At 35.7% G+C, this 21,638-nt stretch overlaps 1 protein-coding gene across 7 annotated transcripts in view; it reads right to left on the bottom strand.

The window, feature by feature from the left end:
* The window catches only part of EVI5 (ecotropic viral integration site 5), an 84,315-nt gene that overhangs the window by 34,590 nt on the left and 28,087 nt on the right, over positions 1-21,638 (bottom strand). For 5 of the 7 annotated variants that reach the window (XR_010072310.1, XM_063344478.1, XM_063344473.1 and 2 more), the window contains 7 exons: positions 19,306-19,338; positions 18,597-18,743; positions 11,345-11,479; positions 9,013-9,153; positions 8,331-8,489; positions 6,505-6,651; positions 1,705-1,800 (listed from right to left, as the gene is read on the bottom strand). Coding sequence is in view for 6 of the 7 variants with exons in the window: in XM_063344478.1 (XP_063200548.1) it covers positions 1,705-1,800; positions 6,505-6,651; positions 8,331-8,489; positions 9,013-9,153; positions 11,345-11,479; positions 18,597-18,743; positions 19,306-19,338 (858 nt within the window). In the remaining variant the exon portion in view is untranslated. The remainder of the gene's footprint in view (positions 1-1,704; positions 1,801-6,504; positions 6,652-8,330; positions 8,490-9,012; positions 9,154-11,344; positions 11,480-18,596; positions 18,744-19,305; positions 19,339-21,638) is intronic. The other 2 variants (XM_063344474.1, XM_063344476.1) reach the window with 2 other exon arrangements.

The following is a 21,638-nucleotide window of genomic DNA, read 5'->3' on the forward strand; positions in this document are numbered from 1 at the left end:
CAATACATGACAAAACAGGGACAGAGTAATTTTTGGTGGTATTAGCCAGAGTCATGAAACAGATTACCTTCCTGCACTTAACTTTTTACCTATCTCATGACAAGGTAGCACAAAAATCTTCATGCAATTCTGGCACCCATAGCTTAAGCAGAAATATGGAAAGGGAACAGGAGATCACTATAAAATGATTGAGCACTGATGATTTGATCAGTCAAGCAACAGAAAACCAACTCAGATGTATTTACATTAAAAATGAACACAGTTCTAACTGGGTGAAAGCTATCAGAAAAAAAACCTGATCATTATGGGATTCACCATTTCTTCATTTCATAAAATCAAGACCGGAGCACTTTTTAGAGACCCCTATCAGTCAATCAATTATGGCATTTAAAGTCTGTGCTAAAGTAAAAATAATGCAAAATGAGTACTGGCTCCTAACGTACAAAAATCACATTGTTTGAAGTAACCCTTAAAATATTACAATTTTTTTTAGTAAAACGCTAACGCACGAGTTGAAGATTGACCTAAACTCAGCTATTCTATTATTATCTTACTAGATAAACAATTCATATGCAATGCTTACTGTACTTATCTAAGTATTTCTGATGTACTGATCACAGCATTATCTAAGCATTACATTATTAAAAGAAATGATTGCTTTATCTTTTAATAAATTTAGTGCCTGCTGCACTAGAGGAAAAATATTCAAAATGAAAATTCTTTATGCAAGCTCCATTGAATTTATTTGTACATTCCATATACGAAGAGATTAAAAAGATGCAAGTAGTTGAGAAATCATAGGGAAAAGAAGGCTTTGACACAATACAGTAAAGTCATCACCTTGAAGGAAAGATTTCAGAGGGAAGACAGACACTAGCAATACCAGTTTAAAAGGGAAAAAAGGTAAACTAGAGAAATCACTAGCCTGTAACTTAGCAGTAATAATCAAGAAAGTCTTTGCAGATGGGCGCAGCAGAATTCAGACTGGACAACAGTATATGAGTATAGGAAGGACAGACTACAGTAAGACATCGTGATTTCTCAAAGCCAAGCAAATATAAAGAACAGTCATTTATGGTTCTCTCAAAGGAGTAGTGAGTTCATGAGACAGTGAAAGCTCTAAAAGGAACTGAGAGCATAAGGAACAACACAAAGGCCAAAGGATGCATTTTCAGATCCTACAGTCACATGGTAGCAGTAAATAACATTTATGTTTTCAAGATTTACGTGAAGGGAGTAAGAGTTTTACGACAAATCCTCCAATACTGGTCATAGCAGAAGAGTAAGCACAGACAAGAATGGGTGCTGGAATCAAAATGTGTGCATTTTTTCTGGACAGAGGATGTTTTCAATCTTACCTATTAATTGGCAATTTTTACTAATTACAAGACAAAAAATAAATACAAAAGGCAGAGTTTAGAAGAGTGTTGCCTGTAGCATGGTTATTGTACAAAAGCAATTATTTACAGCTCTGTACAGAAGCAGTTATTTACAGCTCCTAAGTATGCCCATAATATAGATTTAAGGCCTTTGCTTATAGAGGAGGCATGTACAGCCATATAGCATTATCCCACTTTCCAAAGCAGTGCCTTGTAGTCACAATAGGTTAATAAGGAAAGGACGTGGAGGAAAAGAAAAAAAACAAACACAAAGTACAAAGAGTAATCAGTATCAAGTTACACATTTAATGCCATCACTTGTTACCTGGATTTCTAATTCAGCAATATGCTGTTGGAGTTCAGCTACAGCTGCAATGCGGTCTGCCTCGCGGAGCCGTACTGCCATCACTTCTTCTTTACTCTGAAAAAAGTAACAGATTGAAGCTAAGAAATAATGTTTCAGTTGATTAAAGACTATGAATTGCTTTTACCCAAAATCATGTAAGTAAGGAAAAGTTAATACACTGCTGTGTGAAATATACCTATTGATAAGGCATATTCTACAGAACACAAATTTAATTTTAACCCATAGAATTGTGGAATCATCTAATATAAATTCTTAACTATAATAATCTAAAAAAACCAACTGTGTAGTTTTGAAAATGTGCTGTTATCAATTTCCATGTCCAGAAAACAGCTGTCTTGTATTCCAAAAGTGTTATATTATAAACTAAGAAAAAGTATCAACGTAACAAAAAAACAGCTCGTGCTTCAACTTTTGACTTTGTATATAAACAGCAAAGCTACACAAGGGTTAATTATTTCACCATTCTGTCTAAAAAAAATAAATTTAAAACCACAAAAGCACAGATATTCTCAACCTCATTTAAGTCTAGCTATTTTAGTCACAGTACACAACAAAAATTTGCAAGACAGTTTAAAATAAAATTCTAATGCCCGTAACCTACAATCAGATTCCTGGTGTAAGTTTAACCTTTAAGTTTGCCTATAAATGATAGACAATTTGAGTCTGGAGAAGAAATAAGGACATTTCCCTATTTTTGTTTCATGAGGCAAGTCCTCAAGACTTCAGGGAACAAAATATATTGTCAGCAGCTTGGTACAACCACAGAGAGAAAACAGTGACAGATATTGAGTGAGCAATACTTTCAGATGGAGTACAAATAGTTCTGGGGAAGAGACAGACTGGGCTCAGGTACACCTACTTTTATGGTAGACTGATGTAACACTGCAAACTGTAGTTACTGTAAATCAGTTTCAATATTTCAGTTATTTTAATATGTACTTCAAACTAACATTATTTAACCATCCTTCATTAGACAGTTCAGTTGAGACTGACTTGAACATGCCAAAGCTCATCTACAGTAGCTACTTGAAAACATGCTGTTTGTTTTTAAAAATGATTCTTGTAATGAAGGTACATCATCTACAGGATCCAATTAACAGCATCTATAATCAGTGGAGTCCATTTCAGAGGAAGCCATCATGTGGCAGCCAAAGTTTAGCCATAATTGCTAAATTCTGCCGCACAATTGCTCGAATGAAGCCAAACCCACAGGATTACATGTATTTAACTGAAAGCTAAGGACAAACTGGCTTCGTTTGACTTTGGTATCTGAGATGAGTCAATAGTGTCGCTGTAGATGGCACTGATGCTTTACCTCTGAAACAGACCATGTTCTCAATAATTACCACAGAAGCCAATATGGTAGGAAAGACGTGACTGGGGTGGGGGCACAAATCTTATGTTGTAAGTTCTTTAGCAAAACTGATTAGAAAGATCAGTGCTGTGTTTCAAGAAACAATTTTAAATTAAATCCTTGCTGCAGAAGCAGTAGTCACATAAAATAAGGAAAAAACGTAATGGTAACGCACCAGTGACGGAAAACAGTTGCCATATAGGTGATAAGAGATGCAACTTGCTACAAAAATTTTAATTTCTGCTTACGTACTTTAAGCTAACCTTCACAGAAAAATACAAGCTCCAGAAATAATGTACCAGTTCTTTCTGCATAGAAAAAAAAAATAATCGGGGAGTTGAAAATCCAAATACTTTTTTTTTTTATACACCTCTTCAAGTAGAAATATTGCTACCTCGCCAGATGCAGTAACAGAAATAAAACTAGAGCATGATTTCAGTTTTCAGGAAGAAGAAAAAAAACCAACAAAAAACCAAACATCAGTTTCTAATGGAATCCCGAACAACAAACTTGCGAGATTTAAGGAGACGCAAGGTGGAATTTTTAGAAGTATTTAGCGCTAGAAAAACTTTACATTTGTCTGTATTGCTCCATGACATTACCTGAAAGATTACTGAAAAATTTTCTTCATCAGTTTTGAATACAAAGTTGTTATATCAGTAACATCTTAAATAGCTTTATTTCATGTATTTACACAGCAGTACTGTCTTTTCAATTCAACCTACCTGCTCTTATCTGCATTTCAAGCCAAATCTAAGTTGGTAGCACCCCTATATAGTAAAATTAGATACTGAACCTACTTCTAGAAGGACTGTAGGTATGCCAAGTCTGCTGCTCTGCTGGAGGCTAGCCCTTCACACTTGTAACATATGCCTTACATAGTAATCATAGGACACCCTGGTTTCTTGTACACCCAGTTAGTATTAAAAAAAAAAGCCAGTAACATTGCAAGGTTTTGGCTTAACAAGCATAACAATGTTTCTCTTTCTACTTTAAATTTTTATTTTCTTTCAATTCACTTTAAAATTAAAATATCGTTTTTCTTACACAATGAAATAACCTTAAAGAATCTCAAGCAGGAATTTCCTTCATTTATTGCCCTACAGAGGTGGGGAGACAAGAACCTAAAACAGTCTCTTCTATAACAAGAAAAAGTGAAAGCATTTGGCATGAATCTTAGATTAAGCTAAAAATCATGCTTCCTGTAGTTTGAATGTGGAGAGCAAGGGACAGGAAACTAAATGACAATCCGTACAAATCAACTATCAATGGAAAATGGCTTTTTATTTCCTCTCATTTTTCACTTAACTGTATATTATCATATAGTTAGAGTTTGAAATTGAACGTTTTTCATAAGTTTGAAACAGCAATAGGAAGCTCAATACCAAGTTATGTCCCATTTAAGGAGTGGGAGAACACTGAAACTTGCATATATTTTTTACTCTTTTTATAGTCAACATAAAAACTTCAGAGTATTGACTACACCCTCTGAGTCTCCTCAGGATTAATGAGGACATTCAGTATCAAAAAACAATCAAACAAACCAGTTATGGGTTATATGAAAAGACATGCCACCAAGATAGTGAATATTTAGAAAAAAAAATCAATAAGAATAATCTCAGCATTAAAAAAATAGCACTTAGGAAACCAGTGATTATGGTAAACAAAAACTAGTCAGTAGAAGCAATTTCTTCTAGTTAAAATTCAGTGGCTTGTTTTCTAAAAGCTTGTGATGGACTTTGATGAGTCAATGGAAGTTGTCTTTACAGTGCTTTAGGTTCAGGTTCCATTGGAAACAAATGGAACTGGCAAGACAGCAAGAAAAATGAAAATCTGAAAATACCCCAGGTATTTCATGGGTTATCTCGGTTATTTGAAGTTCTTAAGTTTCTTTAAAAACCAACAACAAAAATCAGTTTTGTTTTGCAGAAAGAACTGTAACTAAAGCAAAACTAGCAAGAAACTGCCAATTACAAATTACCATTATGGCTTTGAGTAATGAACACAAGATCAGAGTTTACTACACAAGTAAATTGCCTAGATTTATGCATTACTTTGGGGGAAAAAAAAGAAATTACAAGAAGAAATGAAAATCTGTAAAACTGAGAATTGTGATATTATAGCAAAAGTATGCGTATTAATAAGGATGTCATCTAATCTCCAGGCTAAGTGAGAATGATAAACCACTCAGACTACACTCTTGATTCATACTGTCTACAGAATCCTTTGATGAAATTGCAGCTAATGCAGTCTTCAGGGTATGTTACAAACAAAATGTATGTATATTGGATAAAATTGAAAAACAAACACTCAACCAGTAACAGTGTTCTGCATGAATGAGAACAGAAACAAGTCGTGCACATAAAAAAGGTTCAGCTACATTAAAGGCAAAACGAAGATGTGATCACGAACAACAAATTATATAACACCATCTGCTCTCAGGTTTCCAATTCACAGCCACAGTTTAAGAAATAGTATTCTGATTATTCATCTCATATTACAGTACTATTTTTAACATACTAAGTATCCTATTTAGAAATTACTGACTGTTCAGCACTAGCTGATTTCATTAAAGAGTATTCATACATCTTTTGGACACAAGATTTTAAGTAAAAAGTTGTTTTCATGTCTGTCAAATAATATCTTAACTATAGCAGTTTGTCAACTAATACCACCCTTTTTTGAAGTAAATAGCAGTAGCAATTTCAGGAAAGTTTTAATCCAGTTGAAGAGAAAAAAGCTTGTAAGACTTATCCTTTATTTCTTATCCATATTATGCGCGCACAAATTAAAGACATAAGTTATTAGTAAATGGTTATGGAGTTAGTTACAAAATTAACTAATTAAATCTGAGATTCAAACATCTGATTGGGCTCTCTTGTACATTGACAGTAATAAAAATTACTCTTTTGCCCAATGCTTTCGGGCTGTCCCCTTAAAGTCTGGTTACTATTAGGCAATGACTACTGTAATGCTCCCTTCTGTAGGCCTCCATTCAAATGCTACTTTTACTCCCTTTTTTTGAACCTAAACTAATTCTGCAGTAACAGTGAGTGTCAAAGTAATGAACCTCTTCTATCACTAAAGACAGTCAGAGTACACAGTGATCAGGATCTGTTGTGTAAGAGTGTCTTTTTATATTACACACAGACACTTTTCTGAGTGGAACCACATTTTAAAGTAAAAGTTTGTCTTTGTGGGACCACAAAGAAGCAGCTCTATCAAAACCTGAAGTGATTTTTGTGAAACGGTAAATTCAAGATGATATTGTCAAATCAGTAAAAGAAAGTTTTAGTTTTGTGATTTCTGCTTCTCAATGATGACACAATTCTATGCAACAATAGCGGACAAGACTAAGAAGTACACATATGTTAGCACACGAGTAGTCTATGCACCATGCATACCTTGCATTCAATTTCTGCTTGTCTACGCTTTGCTTCATTCAACTGAGCAAGAAGTCCTTTGTTCTGTGCAGAAAGATACTGTACCTTCCCCTGCAAGTTGGTAACCTCTTGCTCTGCCCTTCGTAAATGGTTATAATTGATCTGATTCTGAAGTTTATGAAAAAAAAGAAAAAAGAAAATGCATGTTAAGGAAAGATCTTTGATATTAATTTAACTCCCCAAAGCGTGACAAGAAACACTTGTAGATCATTTACTATAAAAACTTTTGATGAAAAAGCATTCAGAATTTTGCAAGTTTAATCAGAAAAGTTTGCATGACATTTGGTTTACAACCAGGATATTCAAATTGTTCTTAAACAACAGATGACTCATTTTAAGAATATTATTGCAAAGTTCCTGTACATCTGTTTTTCCCAATCTTTTGCTTAGGTAAGGCAAGGATCTTAAGAACTTGTATACCAACAACAGCAACAAGCTGATGCATCCAAGAAACATCAGGTATGTCAGAAATATTATGTGTACATTTCTGTCCAGTGAATTCCTGAAAGGAACATGGGACCTTAATTAAGATCAGTGCATTAGTTCAAGTCACACCATTTTTATATGAAGCTGTACATAGACTAGTACATAACACAAGAACAACTGCATTTCTGTCAAATGATAGCTAAACAGCATAAGCATATTAAAAAAATCCATGCGTGACACTGAAGCGACTACCTAAAGGTCTTGTGATCTGTAATCCAGACAGCAGGATACCTATGCCCCCTACTGACTAAAATAAATACACAGATGGGGAAAAAGCAACAAAACAAAAGCATATGTTAATTGTAGTGAAACAGCGTTAATACTTCAATGAACAGTTGAAAAGTTATGGCAAGAGGAAGCTTTTATTCAGTTGGTATAAAAAAGTGGTGCCTCTGTCAGCAAAAAGCCATGTGCCTTGCAGTTAGCTCATCTCTCTTCAGTAGCACATCCTTATGCGCTCTCCTGGTTTCTGGGATTGCTGAAGCTTGTCAAGTAGAGCGTTTGTTTGTTTAGCCTTCTGGATGCACAGGTCTCCTTCAAGTAACAGTTACAATTAGCGGGTATTTCATGGGAAGATTTCTCAACTTACAAATCCTTCTCAATCAACAGCACATTGTGCTTATTGATTCAGTCAAGAGTTCACTAATATATGAACTCACCAACTTTAGTGCACTTTCATTTCAGATCTGTTTGCTCAATAACAACTTATTCCCTAGTTACACAAAAAAGATCTTGGCAGTTATTTTTGTCTTTTCTGCACTAATCTCAGCAATGGTGAATCATGGATTTCTTTTCTGACACATGAAACTTAAAGCTTTTGCTAAAAAAACCAAAAACCAACACCCTGACAACATGAAGCTGTTTTGCTGAGAGTCCAGTTTAGTAACGAGTTCATGACCTCAGTAGATAACCTAGTATAGGCAATTTCACCAGAAGAAAGAATTAGAATTATTACCAGAATCATCAATAAGGGTTGTGAAATTTAAAACACCTTAAATGTATTTTTGTTGTTACACGAGTTACAGTTTAATGAATTAAGTGTCACACACATTCACAGAGTCTACCAATTAGTCCAAATGAGAAATTCAGAAAGCTTAGTCCTGGAAAAGACTAAAGAAGAGACGTTAAAGTAAGTTGGACTATATGCACTACATTCTCCTAGTCTAACAGCATTTAAAAAGCACATTTTGGAACTAAAGTCATGCCTGTAGATGGTAAAGATCATCATCGGATATCTACCATTTGACATCAGTTTGCCAGCATTCAGCTCAATTCACACGTGCTAGTGTTCAGTAACATACCTGTGTTTCCATCTCCATCATTCTTTGTTTGGTCTCCTTCAGTTCAGCCTGAGTTTCTGCTTCTCTCAATCGCACTGTCATCAGCTCATCCTGTAGTTCATTCACTGTGTTTTTTCTGGGAGGATCTTTCCATCTTCCACTAGTACGAGCTAAGTGACGCTAAAAAAATAGCATGCCATTGCTGATAATACCTGATCTTTCCTGCTGTTCTCTTATTTCATTTAAGGTCTCAGAGTTATACGGAGACAAGTTGCTATAGTGCTCCTATTTGTCCTAAAAACTAGAAACCCATGCAAACTTACTAGTTTTAGCAACAGCCAATTAAAAAGCTGAAGACAGTCATTCCCAACTACAGTAAGTTAGTGAACTGCAAGCGAGACTTTTGCCTATTTCTAGCCCTTGTTAACATTTAGTGAAGTAGGACTGATCAGGTACTTCCTTTCTATCAGAATGGCTAGTTAGTAGCACAGGCTCTGTCATCTATAACAACTAGGGACCAATTTTTAACATACTTTTGAAGTAAAGTTTCTTGTGACAGCTGCATTTAAAGATTTTCTCACCTCAGCAGCTTGATCTACCATCACTAGTTTTTACTTGATCTCTACATCTCAAAATTTTGTAGTCTCTTGCTTTATCATCGTTCATTGAAAATATAAATGGTTAAGTGTATTGTTTCCCATACCTGCCAGTGTTCCTCCAGATCTTTGACTTGCTGCCTTAGTTCTTTGAGACCCATCAGAGCTTCTGCTTCTCTTAATTTTACTGCAATCAGTTCTTCTTGTAGTCTAGCAACATTTTCCTCATCAGGGAGAGAGCTGTTCCTCTGCAACAAGGACCATCCTCTTAAATATGTATTTGAATAAAATTGTGCTTAGAGAGACCCACTCCAAGAATATAAGCACAGAATGATAACTCTTATTACTAACCAGACTTTCTTAATTACACATCCCTTGCAAAATAAAGTGATGCAAAAAACCTAAATTCCTGGATATAGCGAGTATAAATAAAGTATCTTCCAACTGCGAACTACCAAAAAAATTGACAAGGTAGTTTTGGGTATTCTGACTTCCAGATTTCCCTGGATGGTATCCCTAACAAAGCATTATTTACACTATTTTGCACACATCATCAAAAATATCGACAGAAGTCTGAGAGATTTTGAGCTAGTTGATAGAATTAAAGCAAATGAGGAACTGAAATTACACCTTTAGAGTTATAACTTACAGGAAAAATAATAAATGGAAAATTATTTTTTGGGAAGTAGGTCATCTACCTTCGAAAAGGAGAAAAGATAAATCGGCAAAAGGAACCACCATTAATATTTATAAACAACCACCAATCAATAACAGGTCTTCCAGATGAAAGTGCATGGGTGTTTACAAAAACACATGAGGAAAAAGTAGAAAGACTAGAGAAAGCTAAACAGAAAACAGGAAAACACATGGGAGGAGTGACCTGGGGAAAGTGAAACAGTGATGAAAGCAGAATAATGGAAGTCTGGGAAGAAAACAGAGGGGAAGAAAAAGAATATAGTCTGCCTAACTACAATATCCCTAAATCAAATCACTGGTCATCGAATACTCTAAGTCAAACTGTCCTTCATCACTTCCTACTGTATTTCTCAGTAAAATTGAGTATTTCTGTAGATGTGTAGTACTGTGACAGCTGTCAGTTTTTCTTGAGTCAAGATTGAAGTAATTAACTAACTACAGAACACAGCACAATTAACTAACAGAACAGAGCACAACATCCATTTATTAGCATCTCAGTGTTTCAGAATCATGGTATCTGAGTATTGGCAAATATATAAAGCGATAGGGTGTGTTTCTGAATGTTTACATCACTGTCAGTATAGCCATGCAAGTCTTGGGTTACTGAGCAGAATCTTCCCAGATTACATGACACATCACTAATTAACAGCAGTAAAGAACTGTATTTGTAGGAATTTGAGGGAATTAACTTCAGTCGCTTTCTCACGTGCCTAAGTTCATTATGACAGACTGAAACACTACTATACATCTGAGTTGTCTGGTACACTCAACTTTCTCCCACTGCTCCAGTTTTTCTTCACATTTAAGTTTTCAGTGTATGCTATCTTCATGCTGATGAAGGTTAAGTAGTAGTCTCTTTTTGAACCTTGAAAAATACCATGCTGAATTCTTACCCATGTTCAGTACAGTAAAAACTACCACACTACTTGCCTGTCAGACTCCCATGAAGCCCCTCAGACAACTAAAAAAATGAAAATCTTAACTCTAGTGGTTTAATCCAATTAGCTAGCAAGTTCTGTCAGCATTGCTGAGTGTATAGCTCTTTAAAATTTCCATGAGGAAACAATTTCCAAAGCCAATACACCAGGATCAGAAAAGCATGCTTTATATTAGGTCAACTAGTAGGGCTTTTTTCTTTCCTTTTTAAAATTTTATTTTGCAGTTAAGTTTTTCTTCAAAGAAAGGTAAACTTTTGACAGTTGGTTTGAATACAGCTCGAACTGTGGCATCAGTAAGTTACAAGTTGGGATGGCACCCAAAAAAGCAGTAGAGATTTTGATACTCAACAGTGGAAGTATTCTTTCCCTGCCCATAATGGGATGAAGTGGGAGACACTCAAGAACTCAAGACCTGGGAATGGTAACATTGAACTCTTTCCTCCTCCCCTCCCAACCTATTTACTTTCACATCACCTCAACGCTCACCCTAAGCTGACTGCTCTTGTTGCAGGATATCATTTGGAAACAATTCACATTCACTGTAAAGACCACCAGATTCCAAGTTTTCCACTGCAGTGGGTGTCAGGAACAGGAGAAAAGTGATCCGTTCTTCACAAACCTTTCCCAGTGCAAAAAGCTCTTAGGGTTTTTTTTGCTATATTAACCACAGGTTTCTGTAGGATATAAAGATTGCAAGAAGTGAAAACAGAAGAGAAGGTTCTAGAGCACAGTTATGCAAAGAATTACAGGGACCTGTAGTCTGTTTCTACTGCTATTTTATACAGAGGGTCCTGGTTTGATTTACCTTTTCCATCTCTAGAACTTTATCTTGCATCTCCTTCAGGGCACAATGGGATTCTGCTTCACTCAGCCTGGCTTGGACCAGCTCTTTTTCCAGCTGTAGCACAAAGTCTTCACTGTATCGTGAACTGCATTTATGCTACAAAGTTTGCAGAAATATGTTTAGTATGAAGCACAGACGGTTTGAAAGGGGTTTTATATGCCAGATTTGGAGTGCAAAGTGCATTCAAATGCTTAACATTAGGAATACTAGCTTAGGATCGACAGAAGCGCATACCTCACACAAGTCTACTAACATGTCCATCCAGACTGCTAACAATAAGAACCCTAACACTACACACCTTGAACACCGCCACAAGCCAAATGCGTAAGACCAAACTGAGACCCCTACTAGTACTGATGAGCAACAACTCAGTTTTCTCTAATTGTTACCTACACCAAAAAATTCTCAAAGGATCTGTGATTATTTTGTGATATGCTGAAAGAGATGCTTAGGAAAGACTAGCTTATTACTAGATTAACAGAACTATCTCTCTTGATCCCTACTCACTTAAAGTCTGATTCAACAGAAGCATTCGATAATCTTGGATTTATGAGAAAAAGCCAGGTACAAGTAGCAGTACAGCCCCTTCTAGACAGACAGCACAGGCCCAAGCTACAAAGAAATTTGGTTCTTTCTATATAGGACTTACTCCAAGACTACTCCCAGCCAGTTTTGCACACTGAAGCACATTCCCTCAGTAACAGAACAGCAGTTCAAAATTTAAGGTCACCCTTTCCAAACTTCACAGCGGAGGGGGAAGGGGGGAGACCCCCACGGTTCTGCTCAAGTAAGGTAATTCACCATTAATTTAGTTCTTGACTGTTGATTACCTGGAATTAAAAGTGAGATAATCCTTTCACTTGCTAAAGCACAATTTCATGAAACTGCATCTGTCAACAGATACATCCAACTGAAGTCATAGTAAGCATTTGTATTCAGAAGCCCTACTTAATTTCTCCCTCCAGCTAAGAGTTACAAAATACATTATATTTCTTTCTTGGGTCACTTCAAAATTACTTGAAATTCATCAGGGATAGTGAGACTTGCTTGACAGGCCATGCCATTCCAAATCAACATTCAAATTTCTGGTTTAGGAAAAAAATGGTTGTTGAAATCCCCAAAGTATAGCTGCCTAGTTACTGGGTATGCTTAGCTACCCTGAAAATTAAATATAAAGGGAAGTCATTTAATCCATCTTTGGTGCCATTAACTACATTGTGAAGAATAAATACTATACTTGGATTCATAGATGAAGTTTTATTCAATTAACAATGCAACTTTAAAATCCATAGAGTATTCGTTATACTAGAGATACAACTATTTCTTCCTTTATTTTATGTTTGCATCAAACAATTTAGTTTTCTGCATCTCAAAACAGTTGACAAAATTCACAGAAAAGTCTTCAGTTCCATTTGCTTCTGTATGACATTCTGTGACCTTTAATGCACAAACCAAAGGCAAGCAGGACTAAACAAGGATTTACAACATCTAACTACATGGTAAAGAAATGGGTTTTCATTTATTTTTATACTTCTGCATGCCAATTAAGCCTTTCATCGTGATTTACAGCACAATCCAAATTCAAAATCTACAGTAACCTTAGTGTTACAGTTTATTGTATTTCTTATAAATACGTGTCTACAGGGAGCTATAATGGAAGACATATACGCAAAGCATTAAAAGGCAAATACAGCTCACACAGGTAGTCTTTAGTGTCACGGAGACTATGCATTTAAGTGCTCATCCTACCTAACTGTACAGCTGAAGACAAATGTACAAAGATTATAGTATATTTAATATTAATTTTCCCTTATACAATACTAATTAAATTCATATTCTTTTCAACCCACATAGCGTCTTTGCCTCAGCAAGCAGTGGAGTGTACACCCTGATGCAAGTGTAAGGAGAGACTGGGTGGACAACACTGACGCATTTCTACAATTGCTTTACCTGATATGGGAGCACAAGCAGCATACATACATAACAACATGCAGACACTGAGGATAGGCAACAGCTCTTTCTTACTCCCTGGCTGTTTGTACACGTTCATCAGATGATATAGATACTTAAATGGTCTCTACGTTTCTTGTTCCAGATTCTGTTTATGATACATATGGAAAAAGAATGAATGCACTGTGCTTTCCTCAAGTAAGAAGGCCTCTTGTACTTTCCAGGAAATTGAGAAAAAACAGCAGATTTGAAGAGCTGAATATATCCTGATTTTGCAACAATATGTAAGTGTACCCTAAATAGTTTTCGACTACAAAAATCTAACTGATGTTTGTCAAATAAGTAATGGAGAGTGTAAAAAAAAAAAGTTACTTTATTCAGTTTCAGGCACAAGTCATGCCACCTTTAAATCTGTCTTTAGATTTCACCTGCCTAAGGAATACGTTAGGAGTACTTCTCTATTTACCCACAATAAACTTTACATCAAGTCTTGACAGGCTGGCAAAAAAACCACAGCCAAGATCAAAACAGATTTTAAAAACAATATTCACAAGTTCAAAATTGTGATTTTTTTTTTTCCTTAAAAAACCAACACACAATTTCAATAATGTAGAATATAAAGGTAGCACAAGTTTATAGTCAAAACAATGTTTGAAGACTACTTTAAGACTGACTTCTTTAACAAAAAAACTGCTTTTATATATTTGCCTTGAGCCCTAGAATTTATGACAAAAAACACAATGTGAATACACATTTCCAGGCACCAGCCAAATGTTTTAACCACAGTAACACTGTTTTTCTTGGCTGTGTTTAAAATATGTTTGTAATATAAAGCACTAAAAATGTAATTCTATAACCATTTATGTCTGGAAGAAACAAGTCCTTGCTTGGCTTCACAAAACTGTATTTCTTTTCCCCAAACTTTTCTTAAAATCTCAGAAATAGTAAAATCTCAGAGACTGACACAACCATTCCTAATATTATTTCGGCTGATGACAGGATCATTACAGATTATTATCTATACTGAAGGGCAACTAACAGATTGTCCAGCAGGTACCCAGTTAACTTTGGTTACGCATTTAAGCACTAACTGTAGTAAAGTGTTTTGGTTTTTTTTTTTTAATTTCTGCTTTTTGGTTGCAAATCAGAACATATCATAAAAAAAGTATATTGTAAAATAAAGTTCCATAAGGTTGCAACACTCATTTACATGCATACGTTCCCTATATCAGTTATTACGCTTTTAATTATTATCAGTCATTTTAGCATGAGCTCCTGAACAGAAACTATCCATTATGGAGTTGCTGTAACAATAACCAAATACATGGCTATAAATTACTTTGCAAAACACACATGCTTCTATCTGAATGTTTAGTCAATTAAAATTCTATCTTCACGTAATACACTTGAAGAGCCTTCTTAAAAATAAGATGTGAAGCAATTCTAGCTTGAACTGCCTCTCATTTCTCAGATTCGTTTTTCAAGCGTTCAGACTGATGAACTGGGTAACCATTGAAAGTTAAGAGTATCACTGGGAAAGACTGAGGTTTGTGTTCTGGAGGTGTATTAAATGGAGTTAATTCTGGAGGTGTATTTCTGAAGGCAGAAATTGTTAGATTATCATTTTTATACATGCTGCGGAACCTACCTTTTTCATTTAGAAACAATAGGAGAAAGAGAACAGAGAAAAAAACCTTCAGCACATGATTATCATCAGTAGGTGAGAATAGGCTGATTACCCTCACCCCTAACTCCTCAAATACCATCACTCTTAGTATGCCTCAAGAGAAAACCTCCTGTATTCTGTTGAAGTCAGGCACAACTTCCTCCACGCAGCTCTTGATTTAGTGTCAGTATGAAGAAGAAACCACCTTCCTCTTAATCTTTTGGTTACCCACCACATCTAGAAGCCTTTGGCAAGTTTCTGTATTTAAAGATCAGACACGCCAAAGACAGATTAGTAGCATTCTCTTCGAAACCATTCGGGTAAATGTTTAGGTAGCTGAAGCACCTAAATATAAAGAATGTACAGGTCATAACACTGTTTTTAAAAACCTTACACTGACAGAGCTGCTCTCTACTAAGATGTAAAAGTTTGCATCTAAAGTAAAATTAAGCACAAAGACTCCATCTCAAGTCTTATTATTTTCCACTTCCTTTTCCCCTTCCAAATGACTTCAAATACAATCAGAAATATGTGGAATACATTTGATGACACTTAATATATGATTTATTATATGATCACTAGTATTATTTTCATGTTGTCTGGGAGAAGCACTAAAGCAGAACTTCCCTTCCTTTCACTAAGAAACAATGGTAAGAACAACCTCTCTAAGTAGATGCAACACTTTGTAATAAAGTCATTCTAGTTTAATTAAAAACTCCCTATAAATACTTCAGCACAAGAAAAATTAAAGTTGCATGTAATTCGGTCTTCTAGTGTTGGACTTAAGTCAAAAGAATACTCCTCTCCCCATCTCTGTATTCAGCCTTACAAAGAAGTGCTGCAAGAGAATTTCTTCATATACACACACGTCCTGTAGGCACCTTCAATACTTACCCTTTCAGCCACCCCAACTTGTGCTATCAAGTCTCACAGAACGAACCCTAGATTATACTTAAATACAAATGCATAACCTTTTTACAAAGGTTATGTTATCCTTCTTAAATACTGTTGTTTAGATAATATTTTTGCTACCAACAAAACAGAAAAAGAAGCCCAGTCTTATTTCTCCTGCCTCATGATTTACAAGTGGGTTGTGTTTTGCTTTCTTTTTTTTAAATCCCATAGCATTGTTCAGAAGAGGCAAACACGAGTATCCTCAGGCAGTTCTTTTCATACATTCCTATTCAGAAATTCACACCTGAACTGTACAGTTTCTATCATGCTGAAACAGACAACTCAACTTTGGAAAAGATGTAGACTATAAAATATGTAGGATAGATGCTATACCTTTAAATAACTACAGATAAACTATGTAGCCATTTATAAGTACACTGTGCAATCCTTTTTGCTAATCATAAACAAAACTGAAATAATTGGAAGAAAAAAACCCAACGACATTGAAGCAAATATTCATAAGACAATACTGAAGAGAAGCATTGCCAAGAGCAGAGCTACTGGCACTAGGAAGCAGCAAAAAAATGTATCAGTGTACTCTACTTAAAATGCCAGAATTCAAAAGAAATTGATGGATTTCCACTAGGTGGTGCCCTCAGTGCATGCAGCTGTTTACCTTTGTTGCTCCTATTTCCGTGCTTGCAAACAAAATTAGAAGCCCGTTCAATTACAAATGTTACTAATGCAGCAGAATCTAGGGAACTACTAATTGAAACCATCTTCACACTTTCAGCACGTTGTCTAAGTTAATTCAGACAGCCCTCAAAGCCACAATACTATTCCTTACGCTTCAAAATTAGTCAGCTACTAGGCACAAATCCCCCTATAACCACATGGCTTTAGAGCCTCAGTTCCAAGCACAGTCAAACTATTTCCTATCGTTGCAGTTACACATAAGTGTAGGAAAAGGCGGCTGCAAGCATGCAGGGTAGGAAGTGTGGCTCTTAAATTAACTGTCCATCCTCACATTTTACTTGCTCTCCACCCCTGCAGTACCTGTCCAATCTCCTGCCCCCACAGCTCAAATCAAATCAATTTTGCAATCCAGTTATCTATAGCTCTGCTCAGGACCTCCATCCTTGCCCAGCCAACCTGCCAGGCTTCCCTACCATTGCTACTTAATAAGGTCCCCAGCATATTTAAAAGCGTTAGCTTTAAAATTCATATTACCCATCAATTAAGAAATAGATAAATACAGCATTTTAGTATCTTTTAGTAACTTTTAATTGAATACAGGTATGTGACATGAATGCCTCCAAAAACACATTCCAAAAGCATCTGTACTATTGTAATCAGACAGCAAACATCTGGCTAATCAAGTCTATAAACATTTCCCATTTCATTTCCACTTGAAAGATTACAACAATACTTAAAATTTTGGTAAGCATTGCTAGAACATCCCTATCTTCCCAATTATAATTTCTTCATTTTTTTCCCCTAAAGAAATTGCTGAATTAAATGAAAAAACAGCATTACACATTGCAGAGTAACAGCTCAATAATTCCTTGCAACTATTCTAAAATATGTACCTTTTTTTACACTTAAATGCATTAAACAGACATAATAAACTATTTATGTAATGTTGCATTTAAGTTCTGATTTCTTTTCAGTCTAACGGTAAGTCTCATCTCCACCTTCCAAGAAGAGATCCAAGTATTTCCAGAGCTTTGGTGGAAGATGTATAAAACAAACTCGGTTTTTGCCTGTAAGGGATCTGGTAAGTAGCTGCAGTTCTAAAAAAGTTGTATTTCGTACACCTGAAAACACCCAGGGCTTCAGATAAGTACTTGGATACCACTTACTTAAAAAACAATATGAGCATATTCACATCAATACTGCTAGTGCACAATTTATTCAGCATGTGAAGACTCCTGAAAATGCTTCCCTCCCTCTCAAGAGAGGACACTGAGCACTTTGTAAATGGCTTGGAGAAAGTAACTTCAGTCTCACAGTAAGAGTCTGAAGTCTTGCGCGTTATACTACCCAAAACACATAGTACATACAAACACAGTACTACATAGAGCTGCTAGTTATTTTTCTGCTCTATCTGCACATAAACCAACACCTTTAGTAAAGCCCTGCAGCCCTAAACTCAGCGACAATACCCTTGTATTTTTGCAAGCAGCAAATTTAAGCATGCCAGGAAAAAAAAAAAAAGGTACACAGGAGAAACAATATGGAAAGAATTGACTTAAATAAGAAGCTAGATAAAGGCATTATGAATCAACTCTCAAATCTGAGTATTCAGAGTGACACAATATGCAATGGCTAGATTCAGATCACTAGGAACTACCAAAGGTTTTGTGGGTGGTTTTTTGTTAGTATTTCTTTGGTGGTGATGGCTTTTTTTGCTGTTGTTGGGGTTTTGGCTTGGTACATTTTATTATGGTTTTTTGTTTGGGGTTTTTTTTGTGTTTTTTTTTTTTTTGTTTCTCTAAACTAATAACTTGCATCTATCCAGGGTTATGGATCTCATCTATCAGTAAGAACAGACCAAAATATCACTTAGTCCAGTTTGTGTAATTTTAAGAATGCAAATCACAATGAACAAGCATTTACAAGGACAGCACAGAGACCATGTCGTGATGAGGTAAAACAAACACGAGTGAAAAAGATGAGATGATGTGCTGCCAGGCTCCTTACCCATTGCTGCTGCTGTTGGAGCTCCCTGATGGTATTCTCAGCTTGCTCCAGTTTAGTATTGGCCTCATCACTCTGCTGTTTGATGGTGGCCAGCTCCCGTTTTATGAGGTAGTTTTCCTCAGCCTCCTGAGCCCTTGTCACTTGTCCCTTAGGACATAATTTATTTTTTTTAAGCAATTGAGGACAAATCCAAGAAAGATTGTCTTTGTGATGCTTAGCTGCTTATTTCATCAGATTGGTTTTGCATACAGCATAGAGTACAATTGGTAGAAGTTTTAGGACAAGGTAGTACTGAACAGCTGCTTTAGTACTTTATTACTAAGTTCAGCATACGTGTAGCAAGCACAATTGCGTACTTGCATTCAATAAAATTCCTCCCATGCAGTATTACTCAGTTGTACATGCACAGATTTAAGCTCGCAATATTCAATTTCAGTGTTAATAGTGTCATAGAATCCATTCGTCGTAGGAATTTGTACCAAAAATTACATTAGACTATGAAAAATATTATAGCGTGCAGGTATTGGGTTTAGACATTTTTAGTAAACAAAATTAAACAAGCATCTAGCAAGATATTAGCTCTATATTTATTACAAATCAGCAAGGCAGGGATAGAGTACAGCATGCTAATATGCATGCATTAAAGCAGTTTGGGGGTTTTATGAGAGTAGGAAGAGAGTCATACAGAAAAAGACTAAAAAGACTATACCTGTATCAATCTATCTGCCAAGGAAGCACTTTCCTACAAAGGAAAAATTCAGATAGGAATAAGGAAAAGAAAAAACAAAACACAAAGGGGTGATAATAGTTACAAAAAAGACAAGAGCTGAGAGAAAGAAAATGCCCAAATTCTACCCATTTTCTGTACAAATTCGTTTTGCAAAGTTAACAACTCTTCATATAAATTAAGACAACTCAGCCTGAAAGTCCCAGGAAGCAGCCTCCTCTGCAGTAGATTTGACACAGTCTGTGACACAAGAAGATCTCAAAGCCAGATTTCTGTAACACTTAAAATTCGCCTACAGGAGACTGGATATTTTTTTATCTGAATGGCTTGCTTCCTTAATTAACAAGAGTTACTGGTACATTATCTGATATGATCTAGTAGATAGATGCAAGATGTGGTCTATGGTCTATCCACAACATCAAAGGAAGGCACAATTTGAGCACAAAGGGAACTCCACTAAGCACCAAGGCATTCATGCAGAACTAAAGCTTCCAAAAAGATGAAGCAGGAAAGTTAAATGGTGCAAACTGACAGACACAAGTAGAAAAATTAAACTATGACAGGTAGTATTTTATTTTACTGAACTCTTGCAGTAAACCCAATTGAGCAGTTCGTAGATTCTCTTTCCTTGCCAAAGTTTTGCAAGAAAGAAATTTTCATTTATGTACACTGACAAGCACTACATTTCCCCCCACCCAAGTTGCACATTTAATTAATTTCTCCTCTATCACCCTTGAAAGTACTCAATTCTTGCAGATTCTACAACAGAGAACACATCTATTCGCAGACCATCTTTGTCCTTGGAACTTTTAATAAAATTAAAGTTTCAAACTGGTTGATAATAGCTATGACTCAGAAGTTAAGGCCAGATGTTTATCATTGAGGTACACTAAGGAAATCGCAACTAAATCATATAGGTTAGGATGAAAAAAATACTTTAAAATAAAAATAGATTTCCAACACAATGTGTTTGTTCACACTTTATGATCTGTTTCAGATGCTGTGATGGATCTTCAGAAATTCTTATTAGTAGATAATATTTTCCCATTTTGAAATGTTCTAATTCCAGTCAGAATAGGATACTCTGAAAGTGAATTCTGAAGTTTTAAGTATAGAATTTGCAAAAGCAGTAGCATCTGGCGCTTCATCATGGAATTCCTAATAATAAAAATAATAATCTGATTTCAAACCTCTGCAAGTTAAGTATAAAACAGGGATATTTACTATTAGAAATTTGCCAACAGCATTGAAGTGATTCACTACAGCTTCAAACTTCTTGTAAAGAGTCTGCTCTTTTCAGTTAATTTTATCAGCACTTCAGCGTTAGAAACAAAGATGTTTATAAAATTGTATTTTTGGTAACAACTTTCACAATATGTCCTCATTATGTGCATTTTTCCAAACTAAATTCAGAAATCAATTCAAATTTGACATAGATTGACCGTTTTTCCAAGAAACTGTAATGGATTTAACATCTGAAGTGTGATATCTTTCAATTTTGTGACTCTAAGTTGAATCTTTACCATTTTCTTCCCCGTGAAACAAGAACAACTGTTTGCAACAGCAAACAGCATTCGATTTCATTTGTTGAAAGACAGTTGCTGTTTGTGGTTAAGATGGACAAGAATGTTCATTCTAGAGCAGACAAGCTCAGATGCAATCCATCACAGGAAACATGATACCAGAATATAGGAGAGGCCATTGGAGAACATTGTCCATGGGTTGGCAATGTATCAACAACAGCTATAATGCATACTTTTAAAATTACATCCAGTTACAAAGAAGCCTAACAAAACTCTATTCCAGATTAAATCTGTGATAAGTAAGTCTTAAAAGTTATTCTCCCCCCCACATACCCATAATTGCTACAAATATTCAAAACATATTAATGGCAGCAGACTTTCTGTACTGAATGCGAATGCTGCAGCAACACCCCTCTACTGCTGTATTCGCTACCAATGGAATAATCTGCTTTCATCTTCATCTCCCTCTGGTCATTGGTAGGTCTGTCATTTTGCTCCTACATAAAAACACCCAGCAACTTCAGATTTTCAAAACTGAGGATTCTCTCACAACAACCTCTTTTCCACCCAAGCAGTCCACTATTTCATGTAGTCTTCTGGACTTTGAACATATGCTTCTAATTTAGAAAGAAAACAGTACAACAAAAGTTGTGTATGTCAAAATGCTTGATTTCATATTCACCAAGAGCCAGACATAACAATCTTAAACATTTGCAAGCACCAACCCTAATTGCTTTGTCATTGCCATGCTATTTGGCTAAGGAATGTTAGTAAACACCACAGATCAACAGG

The sequence above is a fragment of the Chroicocephalus ridibundus genome, chromosome 8 (genome assembly GCF_963924245.1).
Source record: "Chroicocephalus ridibundus chromosome 8, bChrRid1.1, whole genome shotgun sequence".
NCBI lineage: Eukaryota > Metazoa > Chordata > Aves > Charadriiformes > Laridae > Chroicocephalus > Chroicocephalus ridibundus.